The 11,440-nt window shown below is 39.5% G+C and overlaps 1 protein-coding gene across 1 annotated transcript; it reads left to right on the top strand.

Annotated features, from left to right (window-relative positions):
• Nucleotides 1–246: 246 nt before the first annotated feature.
• CSTF3 (cleavage stimulation factor subunit 3) lies at nt 247–10,899 on the top strand (the record flags this gene model as incomplete). The annotated part of the gene is made up of 13 exons (XM_057379988.1): nt 247–357; nt 599–761; nt 1,324–1,433; nt 1,843–1,959; nt 3,021–3,095; nt 4,262–4,405; nt 4,502–4,604; nt 6,019–6,088; nt 7,233–7,428; nt 8,241–8,394; nt 8,774–8,868; nt 9,007–9,067; nt 10,001–10,899. Coding segments are annotated over 13 exons (1,602 nt in total), but the record flags the coding sequence as incomplete, so codon positions are not given.
• Between the last annotated feature and the right edge of the window lie 541 nt (nt 10,900–11,440).

Here is an 11,440-nt window from a genome sequence, read left to right as displayed (position 1 = left end):
TCACCCAAAATAGTTCATRTGAGGTTCATTGCATTTTTCAAAGTGATTAAAAGTTCACCAAGGTGCTTCAGGTCAGTTGAATTTTAATAGTGAGTTTATCCTCTGATATAAGTTCTTGGCCATACATTGAATAGGAAAAATAAATACTTTCAGATGGGTATTTTAAAAAGACTGTCTTTGCTCACTTTTGCATCCCCTTTCAAGCTCTTTCCTCTGAAAGATTCAATATTTCTAAAGTGAAATTGCAYTTTCCCAATTCCTGTTTTCACCCTTCTCCAGGGCATCAATATTCACTTAGCTAAGAAGATGATCGAGGACAGGAGTAGAGATTATATGAATGCACGRCGTGTGGCAAAGGTACAACCTTCTGTTGACTTTTCTTTGTTTAGTTAATTCCACAAACCAGCATTATTAAACTTGATCCTTTCTTCACACAAAAGGATCACACTAATAATATTGGCATGCTAAAATAGTGTGGCACTAATTGTGTCACACTAATAATATTGGCATGCTAAAATATTTATTTTAGAAAACATAACCTAAAGTAAGTGTTTAAATGTGTTGGAATCTGCTCTTGAGAACATTTCTTCTGTTTCAGGAGTATGAGACAGTGATGAAAGGCCTGGACCGAAACGCTCCCTCAGTCCCCCCACAAAACACCCCCCAAGAGGCTCAGCAGGTGGACATGTGGAAAAAATACATCCAGTGGGAAAAGAGCAATCCTCTACGAACAGAGGATCAAACTCTCATAACAAAAAGAGGTAATTACATGTTGTGCTAGGATGTATTAAGTTGTATTTTTTGGCTCCAGCATAAATAATGATGTGATTTGGTGTTCAGGGACCATGCTGGAGCAGAAGTTGATCAAGTTTCTTGAAATGTTTGGGTGTTTTTTTATTAAAAAAAAAAAAAAATCTAGATTTTGCTAAAGCCAAGCTGAAAGTAATAAAKGGTTTTGGGGAGACAGTGCTATAGTCATGTGCCACTGAACTTTYGGTGCAGGTCAGGAAACAGTCGATTGCAGCCTGATTTTATGGCTGATATTGAGTGAGTTGTGCTTCTTCCTGTTTGGACAAGGCAGGTTTTAGCTGCTGGGTACAGTTCATAAAATTCCTGGCAACATAAAAGAACTGCAGTAGTGATCATTGTATCTAAAATCAATTAGTGTTGATGTTGTCAGATTTATTTGATGGTTTTTGTGATGATTTATTTGATGGTTTTTGTGCTGATTTATTTGATGGTTTTTGTGCTGATTTATTTGATGCTGGGTTGTGCAAGGTGGTACCATTTTCAAGGAGTGTTTCTTGCATGTGTTGCCCACAGTGATGTTTGCCTATGAGCAGTGTCTCCTGGTGCTGGGCCACCACCCAGACATCTGGTATGAAGCAGCTCAGTACCTSGAGCAGTCCAGCAAACTGCTGGCTGAGAAGGGGGTAAGACTTTGCCTTTGGTTTTCTTYTATTTTCTTTTATTTCCTTGCTTTCACATGGTGTACTCTCAGTTTTTCCTCAGAATCAGGAAGGGGGGTGGGGGTGAAAAATACTTAGCACCATAAGTTGTGTCATGTTAAGAATTTTAAAATGGGGTATTTTAAGAAATTAAAATATCAGCATTTTAGATAAGAATTGTGAAAAACTGTTTCAGTCTTGGCCACTTTGAGGTTTGGGGGATTTTTTGGGCCTGATTTTGTGATTCCTTAAGTACTGGGGAGATGATTATCTCTTTGTTGGAGCACTGAATGGAAATTCACTGGGACTTGTCACACACAGGAGGTATTCCAGAAATTGGCCTTCGTTGTCACAGATACTGAACAATTATATTATTATACTTATTTTATAACAGGACATGAACAATGCTAAACTTTTCAGTGATGAGGCTGCTAATATTTATGAGAGAGCGATCAGCACTTTATTAAAGAAGAATATGCTTCTTTATTTTGCATATGCAGATTATGAAGAGGTGAGCAAAAATAGTGATGTACTGACATTAAAATTCAAATACATCTCCCATTAATAATGTCATTTATTTGAAACATACCAAGTACACAAAATTCTGTAGAGTTGATTTACTGATTATTCTAGCCTTATTCTCATTCAGTGTTTCTGAGATGGAGCTGACAAAATGAAGAGGAAAAGCCCATAGTATGAACTATAAAAGTTTTAAAAATCTACTGTCTTTCCATTTAAATATTGCCTATATTTSTGAAATTATAAGGGTGAAATGCTTACAAATTCCCATTTACCAGAGCATCAGCTTCTTCACTATTAAAATGGGCATAAAGGGCACCTTTCCTGTCTGATTCTTGGGGAGGTGATGTTTGTGTTAACATGGCTGAAGATGGGAGGCMCTTTTGCTGCAGCTTTCTGGAGAAATCTCTTTGCACAGGAACCACTAGGAATAAAGGCTTTTTCCTACTAATCAGATGAGAATTGTGGAATCCTCTGCAGGGTGTAGTTTGCCCACTTACTGTAACAYAGAAGAGTCTCTGCAGGAAGAACTTCAGGACAACGGGGAAAAAGCTTGTGCTTTTAAAAGAAAAAGCCTTCAGTGCATCTTTCTTTGTGCTAAGTGTCCTGGTTTTTCAAGGCTGCACAACACAACCTGGAGGGCTTTAGCTGGCAGGGAACAGAATGGATTATTTCAAATGTGTTTGTTGGAGAGTTAAGAAGGTGGTTTTCCTACCTGTCTGCACATTACTTTTAGACAGAGGTAAAGGAAACAGTCTTTTTATGCCAAACACCTCCAATGGCAGTTCTGCTGCAGTATTTCTACATTAGAAAAAGAATTCAGAGACTCCTGAAAAGCATGTAGGTAATCATTAGTGGGAAATTAATGTGGGAAGTAAAAAAAAGTCTACACAAGACAGAAAATGCATCTGCATAAAGGGACTGACATACACGGTGTTCAGCCAGGGAAAAACGGAAACAGGAAATTTCTACTTTTGTCTTCAGCTTGAGTTTTGATTGTCAGAGGTGATGTGGAATGGTGTTACCAAGCAGTCTGTGTTTCCTTTCCCTTAGAGCCGGATGAAATATGAGAAAGTTCACAGCATCTACAACCGGCTCCTGGCTATCGAAGACATCGACCCCACGCTGGTAAGATCATCCTTCATCTCTCCATTTCCATGGATAGCCCCCAAATATCACCAGAGAATGGGGAAGCACTTACAGGAGTACCTTGGGTTGCATGTGGAGTCCTGAGATGGCAGAATTAGATTAAAATTTTGGCAAGATTGATAATTAYAGTCTTTAATCCATTTAAAATGCACTGAGTCATGTGCACTTTSCTCCTGTCTCTTTGGGACAGTCTTTTGAAAGAAGATGTAAGATATAAAAGATTTCATAGACATTCTGAGTCCATCTAGTTTGCAAATAAATCTGTAATGCACCATAAAAGTATCAGAGTGTGATTGTACCTCTGCTGAAGTGACACAGTAAGCACTGTCCATAGGGCAGCTGTGGCAGTGCTGGACAAGTGGTGTCAGAAATAAAAAAAAAATTATTTGTTTTATTATAAACAGATATCACAAAGCATGCAAAGGCAAAAGAAGGTGTGAGGTCTAACACTAAACAACAGATCAGTGTCAGGGGAGAGATATCCATTTACTGACACTTTCCATTCTTTAGAGACAGATCATAATGCTTCCCAAAAGCAGATTTTGTGGGAAACCATGTACCAGTTCCTCCTGCTTGAGGAATGCTGTTATTTGTGATCTAATTCAGAGTGAAGGAAAGTTGAATCCCAAAGAAATGCAAATCACAAATTGGCCACTGACCTAAGTAGCACATTCATTATTTCCTTGATGAGGTATAAATATTTGCAGGCAGGATGATTTGTGTCTTGGATTGTATAATRTACAGTAAAATGCTTCATCAGGCCTTTTGGCTGTTCCTTGGCCTTATGGATGCCTTAACATTATTGGAAAGTTACCATTTTTGCAACAAGCTTTGAGTTCTCTGAAGGCATTTAAATTACCTTCATCTCCTTCCCTTCCCTTCCTTGAAAAATCTGTGTATTAACTACTCTTTCCATGGGATCACTCTTAGGTATATTTCATTTTTTMATTTAAAAAATCCATAAAAGGTTTTGCCTCACTATTTAAGGCAAAACAACTCAGAAGCACAAGACAGCCTTGTTTCTGTTAGAATTTATTTTCTGTATTTTGTGAGTAAAGATTATTTTAGATGTAGCGAAAAACGTCATGATATCCTGGTATTCCTGGTTAGCACTGATGCTATTTAAATATTAATATGCACCTTAGGTTTATATCCAATACATGAAATTTGCAAGGCGAGCAGAAGGCATAAAATCTGGAAGGACGATATTTAAGAAAGCGAGAGAGGATGCCCGGACCCGCCACCATGTCTATGTTACAGCAGCTTTAATGGAGTATTATTGTAGTAAGGTAATCAGCTGCTCACTCTGATACTAAACAATTGTCAGGAGGGTGCACAGCTCACTGAAGCTAATAACTTGTTTTTTTTCCCCYCAATGTTTGCAGGATAAGTCTGTGGCCTTTAAGATTTTTGAGCTAGGGCTGAAAAAATATGGGGACATTCCAGAATATGTACTGGCATATATCGACTACCTTTCCCACCTTAATGGTAAGCTTTAAGCTCTGAGAGGTCTAATGAAGCATTACTCTGCCTTCACTGTGAGTTTAGGTCCAGGCCAAGTTCTTGGGATTTAAATTCTTCTTGAAGAGCAGTGAAASCTCTTCACAAAGCTCAGCAGTTAAACTGAAAACAAAACCTGCTGGATTGTCTGTATCGAAGCTCCAGAAGTGTGGTGACATTAAATCTTGATTCTGCTGAATAGAGGAGAGTGAACTTTCCAAATTGTAAATCACTGGCATTGCAGGAGTTTTACTGTGAGCAGTGGGAAGTACACTGAGAAATCTAAATCCTTAGGAAAAAGATCTAAAGGAGTTGAAAGTCAGTGTGAGAGGAGTGAGGGATTAGCTGCTCCTGACTGGAATTAATTTAACCTTGTTCTCCCCAAGTAGATGAGATGAGCAAGGTTTAAAATCAATACTGTGCACATCAATCCTGCTTGGAAGCTGCAATGGAAAGAGCAGGCACAGGCCCTGCAGGAGGTGGAGGGGTGGTGGAAGGTGTGGGATTCCCTGAGGAAGGGCTGAATTCCTTCTTAAAATTAAGGCTGAGCTGCTGAGAGGATTCTGTTGCACCAGGCACCATTCATCTCCTGTCAGACTGCAGGTTTTGCTTTTCCAGGCACTGGGAGTTTAAAGATTTTCAGGGTTTTTTCTTGTGTGAGCTGAGAGATCTTTTCCAAGTTAAAGTATATTTAACTTTGCAATAAATTATTGTGGGTCTACATGAATATTTGCAGTGCCTTTCTCCTGGTTGCCATGAGAAAAAAAATGATCTTGAAACTCACTGGTGTATTGCTATATTTCAATATCTAGTATTAAAATGGAGCAATATACCCAGCAGAACTCCTGAACCCAGGAGAAATGATCTCTGAACTCCTGTAAGTGTCAGGGATGGTGCAGAAGTTGGCAGTTTTTAGAGCAAAAACACCAACCACTCAGCTGGCAATGTGTTAAAACTGACTGCTTGTTGGGAACCTGGTCTAATAATTTGGGGACTATACAAGTATATTAATATTGCCCTGATTTAAAAGAAAAGTCGTGAATTGAAAGGCCAAATTTAAATTTATCAAGATACTCTATTAAGACAATTAAAGAAAGTTGATAAAAAACCCCAGAAATCCTGAAGAGACACCAAGTAATAGCTGTGCTGTTATAAAAGAACCTATTTGGATCAGTTTGGTACTATCAACAAAAAAAAAGACTTTCAAAGAACAAATTCACAGTGSAATTTAACATTAGTAAAGTTTTATGTGGGTATTCAGATCTCTTTTTATGCTTACTGAAATACAAATCCATGAAAGTCAGCCTTATATTAATTCAATGTACACATTTCTTTGGACATATTTTAACTTGTCTTTAATATATTTTACTCAGTGTGATTTTTTTCTTTCTATTTTATAAAGAGGACAACAATACAAGAGTTTTGTTTGAACGTGTTTTAACTTCAGGGAGCCTTCCACCTGAGAAATCTGGGTATGTCTTCAAAAGCAGTTTCACTGCAAAAAAGATACATAATCCCTTTCAACCATAAATATCCCAAAGAAACTAGAAACATGAACAGCAGGACAAAATTAGGTACAAAATTAGGTGTTCCTTCCTCTCTTTATGCTGTCCAAAATAGCAACAATTATGACAGATTTGGGAAAGTCCCKATCCCACTTCTAATGAAATTCATTAATTTATTGACTTTAAAACCTCATTAATGCAGAATTGTTGAGGATAGAGTGCAAAATCCTCCTGTGCAGTAAAGGTGCAGTGGTCTGAGCAGAGAAGGTGAGTCAGGAATTTRTGGAGGAGGGTGCTGTGCATCTCCCAGCCATTAAAATAAAATAGGGAAARGACCAGAAAAGACTTGGATTAACCACTCACTGCCATATTTTCAGTGCTACTTWTTAGGTTTCTTTCTCAAAAAGAATKCTCACCAAATCCTTGCACTCTGAGGGTTCACTTCACCATTATTTTTCTGGCAGACAAAAGCATCAAAACTAAGGAATCAAATATAGCACTGCTGTGCACATTCATTCTGCACTTCAGTTCTGATCTTTTGTGAGAAATACTTTTATGTCCATTTTAAAAGTGAGAAAAYATACGAACTTAAAAGCTGAACCTTCTTCAAAGGTGAACTCCAAAGCTAAAACAAAAGTTGAATCAAGTCCAGAAATATAGTCAGATGTTGTTGAAGTTGTGTATGAGATTTTCCATGGAGGAATCAGCAGTAATGATACATATTTTGGGCTATATAAAATTCTGAARTGCTGCCTGTTGTGTTCTTGGCAGCTAAACATTCTAATCTGTGCAGATGAACCAGATCATCATGCATGTTAAAAAGTCCTTCACATATCAGAATCAGCATGAAATTCTGTGTACAGGATGAGTGTTTGAKAAAAGCTCACCTCAAAGTCCTTGACACCAGTAATCATTTTCTTTCTGTACCACAGTCCTATGCTAGACTGAAAGCTCTTCCAGAAACACAGAAAGCACTGGGAGGGTAATGCCTGTGTTAGAWACATCTGAAATAAATAACAGAAATGGCCTCCTTTGGGCTGTCCTCTTGTGTGTTTTTAAATGGTTTGTGCTTCCTCTTTCAGTAACTCTCAGTGTTCYTGTTCTGTTCCAGGGAAATCTGGGCTCGCTTTTTAGCTTTTGAAAGTAACATTGGGGATCTGGCCAGCATACTCAAAGTGGAAAAAAGGAGGTTTACAGCATTCAAGGAAGAATATGAGGGCAAAGAAACAGCTCTGCTGGTGGACAGGTACAAGTTCATGGATCTGTACCCTTGCTCWGCCAGCGAACTGAAGGCCCTTGGGTATAAGGTAAGAACACTTCAGTTCACTGCTGTTCTTTTCAGTCCTAGGAGATTTGAGCAATCCCTTGTTTAGGACTTGCCTGACAGTCCTTCCCCTTGATGGAAAAGCAGGTAGAACAGGCCTCCTCCTCCTCCTCCTGGTGTCATTGGGCAGCAAAGTGCCAGGGGCCAAGGGCAGAAGGGAGCAAGGAATGTCACTAACATATGTGACTTCAGGTGTTCCTGTTTCCCTTCCATCTTCCCAGGAAAGGCCAATGTGTTAATGCCATCACCACACAGCCAAAGGTCTCCACTTCACACTTCTGCCCGAGCTCCTTCAAAAAACAAAACCTTCTGGAAGTCTGTAGGATCAGGTCATCTGTATCAGGGCTGACTCCTTTTGCTTGGAGCATGCCAAAATATAATCCTGTTTGTAGTGATGCTTTGCATGCCTGCTGATTGCCTTATGCTTGATTTCTTTTCCAGCTAGAGCAATCTAGAGAATGAAATGAGGGAGAAATTATAGTTGTGAAGGCCTAATGGTCTGCACCTGTTCACCTAAATCCTTTTAACCTAAAAAAGGAGCCACTCGAAAATGATGAATACAGTCCCATTCAGTAACAAAAACAAGTGTTTCCACTCCCAGCTGGGACACTGTGGGATTAAAATGTTTGATGAAACCATGCAAGTTTTGCCCAGATGGTCTTGTGAGAGGACATCTGAAATTATAATAATGACAAAGTGAGAGTAAGGGACTGGTCTAGAGTGAGGTTTTGTTCTGTAATTGAAGCAAGCAGTGTGATCCTGCCAAGCTGAGCACTCTCTAATTGSTTTTCACAGGATGTCTCCCGTGCCAAGCTAGCAGCAATAATTCCAGACCCTGTGGTTGCACCTTCCATCGTGCCTGTTCTCAAGGATGAAGTAGACAGRAAACCTGAATATCCCAAACCAGACACTCAGCAGATGATTCCATTTCAGCCAAGGCACTTAGCACGTAAGTCAGGCTTTGGGAAGCAGTTGTGTTTCACCTGTGGCAAGTTAGGAACCTGTGTGTTCAGCCAGGCTTTCCTCCTCCTCAGTCATCCAAACATGTACTTAACTTGYAGGCTGTCATTTCACTGGGTTGCTAAAGGCATAAATGCTCTAATTAATGCCAAGGTCACATGGAAATAAGTACAAGGAGTTTGGGGTCTGGTAAATGGTAATAAGCTGTTGCACACACTGCTCATGGAGCAGATCACTGGGTGAACAATGTGTAATTAGTAGAGGCAGAGGGACAGGGTGGTAATTACTTGTATCAAATAACAAAGCARTGCAGAAGCAGCTCTGGTCCAGCTGTCTTGCACTGGCTTATAGAGCTTTTCTCCCYACAGCTCCAGGTTTACATCCTGTCCCGGGCGGGGTATTTCCTGTTCCACCAGCAGCTGTAGTTCTCATGAAGCTCCTGCCACCTCCTATTTGTTTTCAGGTTTGTTTTAATGAATTCTGAACATTTCAGAAAGCTGTGGAAGACATTCTGTCATGACAGAGCCACAGTGTGTTTCACTCTATTGAAAATAACCTTCTAAACTTGTTTTTTTTTTGGTTTTTTTTGGAAACAACTCAGGGTCCCTTTGTTCAAGTGGATGAGCTCATGGAGATATTCAGAAGATGCAAACTGCCAGACAGTAAGTCACTTGTCCTCTCTGATAGTGCTGCATTAAGACTTGGGTTTACATATGGATATTACTGTCTAAAASCCAGATCTCATTTACAGATTGTAATTAGTGTTTAAGAGCAGAAGAGATTGGGCTGCAATCTGCATAGAGATGTTTGTACATTCACCTGGGGGGAGATAACAAAAAGTCAAAAAACTGAGAATCACCAGCTGCTCCTTTAACAAGATGTTGGTGGTATCCATTGAAAGAAATGAAGGGTTTGAAAATACCCTTTAAAAGCAACAARGCAGCATTTCCAGCAGCATTGCTGCTATAATATGAAATTACAGATTCACAGGATGGTGAGGTCATTGGTGGGCATAACTGAGTGCACACTGTGTCAGTGCTCCCTGAGCTCCTGCAAAGAACAGTTCTGGAACAAATAGCACAGATCCATACCACAGGCTGTGAACTACAGCAGATGACAATATGCTACTATTCACCCCACTTGTCAGTTTAAGGAAAAAATGATCATAGAGAAAGAAATCCAGGATTTAATTTCTTTGAGTGAAACTAAAATATCTATTTCAATTAWACACAGCATTTTTGAGGCTTCCTCTATTGAGAAGCAGAAACTGGCTTTCTCTGCAGACTTTCTGGTGAATCATGAACTAGTTATCCTGATTCCCAAAAGGTCTTCCTGYTTTATTGAAGCTTGCAACTGAAGGAAGGGATTTGAGGAAGTGCTCAAGCTGAAGCAGAAGCATTTCCTTAATAATTGGTGCTCACCACAGCTCAGTTTTAGACAGTCAGGACTTAATATTTGTAGGAAAAGTGTAGGGTAGGAAAAGTCTTATTTCCCAGCGCTCTCCCTGAGGTGGCTGTCTGGGTGTCCCTGCTGGTGTGCAGATTGCTAATCAGGGCTTGAGTTTCACAAACTGAATGGAATGTCTCTCTCTGAAGCTGTTGATGAAGCYGTACGGATAATCACGGGAGGCCTGCCTGAGATAGCTGTGGAAGGCAATGGACCTGTGGAAAACAACACCATTCTCAACAAGGCTGTGAAGAGATCACATGAGGATTCTGATGATGATGAGGAAAAAGGATCTGTAGTTCCCCCTGTACATGACATTTACAGAGCACGACAGCAAAAGAGAATCCGGTGAAACAAGTTTGGAGTTCTGCTGTGACAGACAAAGACTTGCATTGAATCAGTCTCTTAAAAGTCAAGCATTCAAAAGGGACAGCTGCAAACAAAAAAATCCTTGAAAATGGTTTTGTTACTGTGGTGCCTCTTCTCCCATATGGTTCTTGATCTGAAAACCRCCCGAACAACCTTAGAATGTGCTCTGAACAAAACTAGGTTTTCAAAACCGAAAGTGCAAAATGTCAAAACTGTATTTTGTTCTTCGAGGGTGTACACATCTACCACTTGAAATCTTGTGGGTTTTCAACAGTTTTATTTTAAAAACTGGATGGCTTATATTTGTGAAGCATTTTTAATTCACATTTTCTGGAAAACAGTTGTTCTCAGTTTGTTCATGTAGTGTCCTGCCTTATTGTTCATTTTTATTTATGGCAGAATGTAAGGAATCTGTTTTGTAGTTGAAAATTTAAAAAAAAAAAAAAACAACAAAAAAACATTCCTTTAAAATAAAAGGATATCCATAACATCATGCCTCATTCTGGTTTTATTCAAACACAACAAGGTACTTCTTAAATATTACTCAGCCACTTCAAAAGCAATGCTAATTATACCGTCACAGGAAATTCATCAGAGCATACATATTAGAATGAGCTTGGTTTCCATTTTCTAGAGGATACARCACACTTTGGCTTGTAATTCCAAGACTGTTTGAAGAAGAGAGCATTGTAAGAAAGACCAACTCAGTTCATGTTTCARATGTGGGTTGTTTGGGAGCAGTGGCTCACACAGTCTGCTCCTGGATACCTGCACTGGTCTTCCAGTAATGCACAAAGCTAAATGTTAATAATCACCTACATTGTTGCACTTGTTATCTTCAAAGCTAAAAAATACACTATGTGAGCTTTCCAAGCAGTTTCCATGCAAACTTCGGCTTTTAACTTGGAATTGGCTGTTCAGAATTGCACTCTGATAAGATCCTAAGAACCCCTTAACTCCAGGACCATCAGAGCCTTTGGCAAATGAAAGACATTGCCAGCCCAGCAGAGCTGCCAGTGGGTAAGGGCTCCTCTCTTCCAGGGCAAGAGGGAGGGGTTGGCCTCAGCCATCCTGGATTGTCTTGCTTTTCCACTCCCTGTCCCTTTGGAATCTCCCTATTTCTTTTAAAGAGGATGTAGAGAAACTGTTTGTCAAACACTCTCATTTAAAAAAAAAAAACAAAAAAAACCAACCTGGGAGAATCACTACCGTGCTTTGTG

This window comes from Malurus melanocephalus, unplaced genomic scaffold, assembly GCF_030028575.1.
Source record: "Malurus melanocephalus ecotype Western Australia unplaced genomic scaffold, MMel_1.1 scaffold_429, whole genome shotgun sequence".
NCBI classification, from domain to species: domain Eukaryota; kingdom Metazoa; phylum Chordata; class Aves; order Passeriformes; family Maluridae; genus Malurus; species Malurus melanocephalus.
Note: the sequence above shows the minus strand (reverse complement) of the source record. Positions and strands in the feature narration are given on the sequence as shown.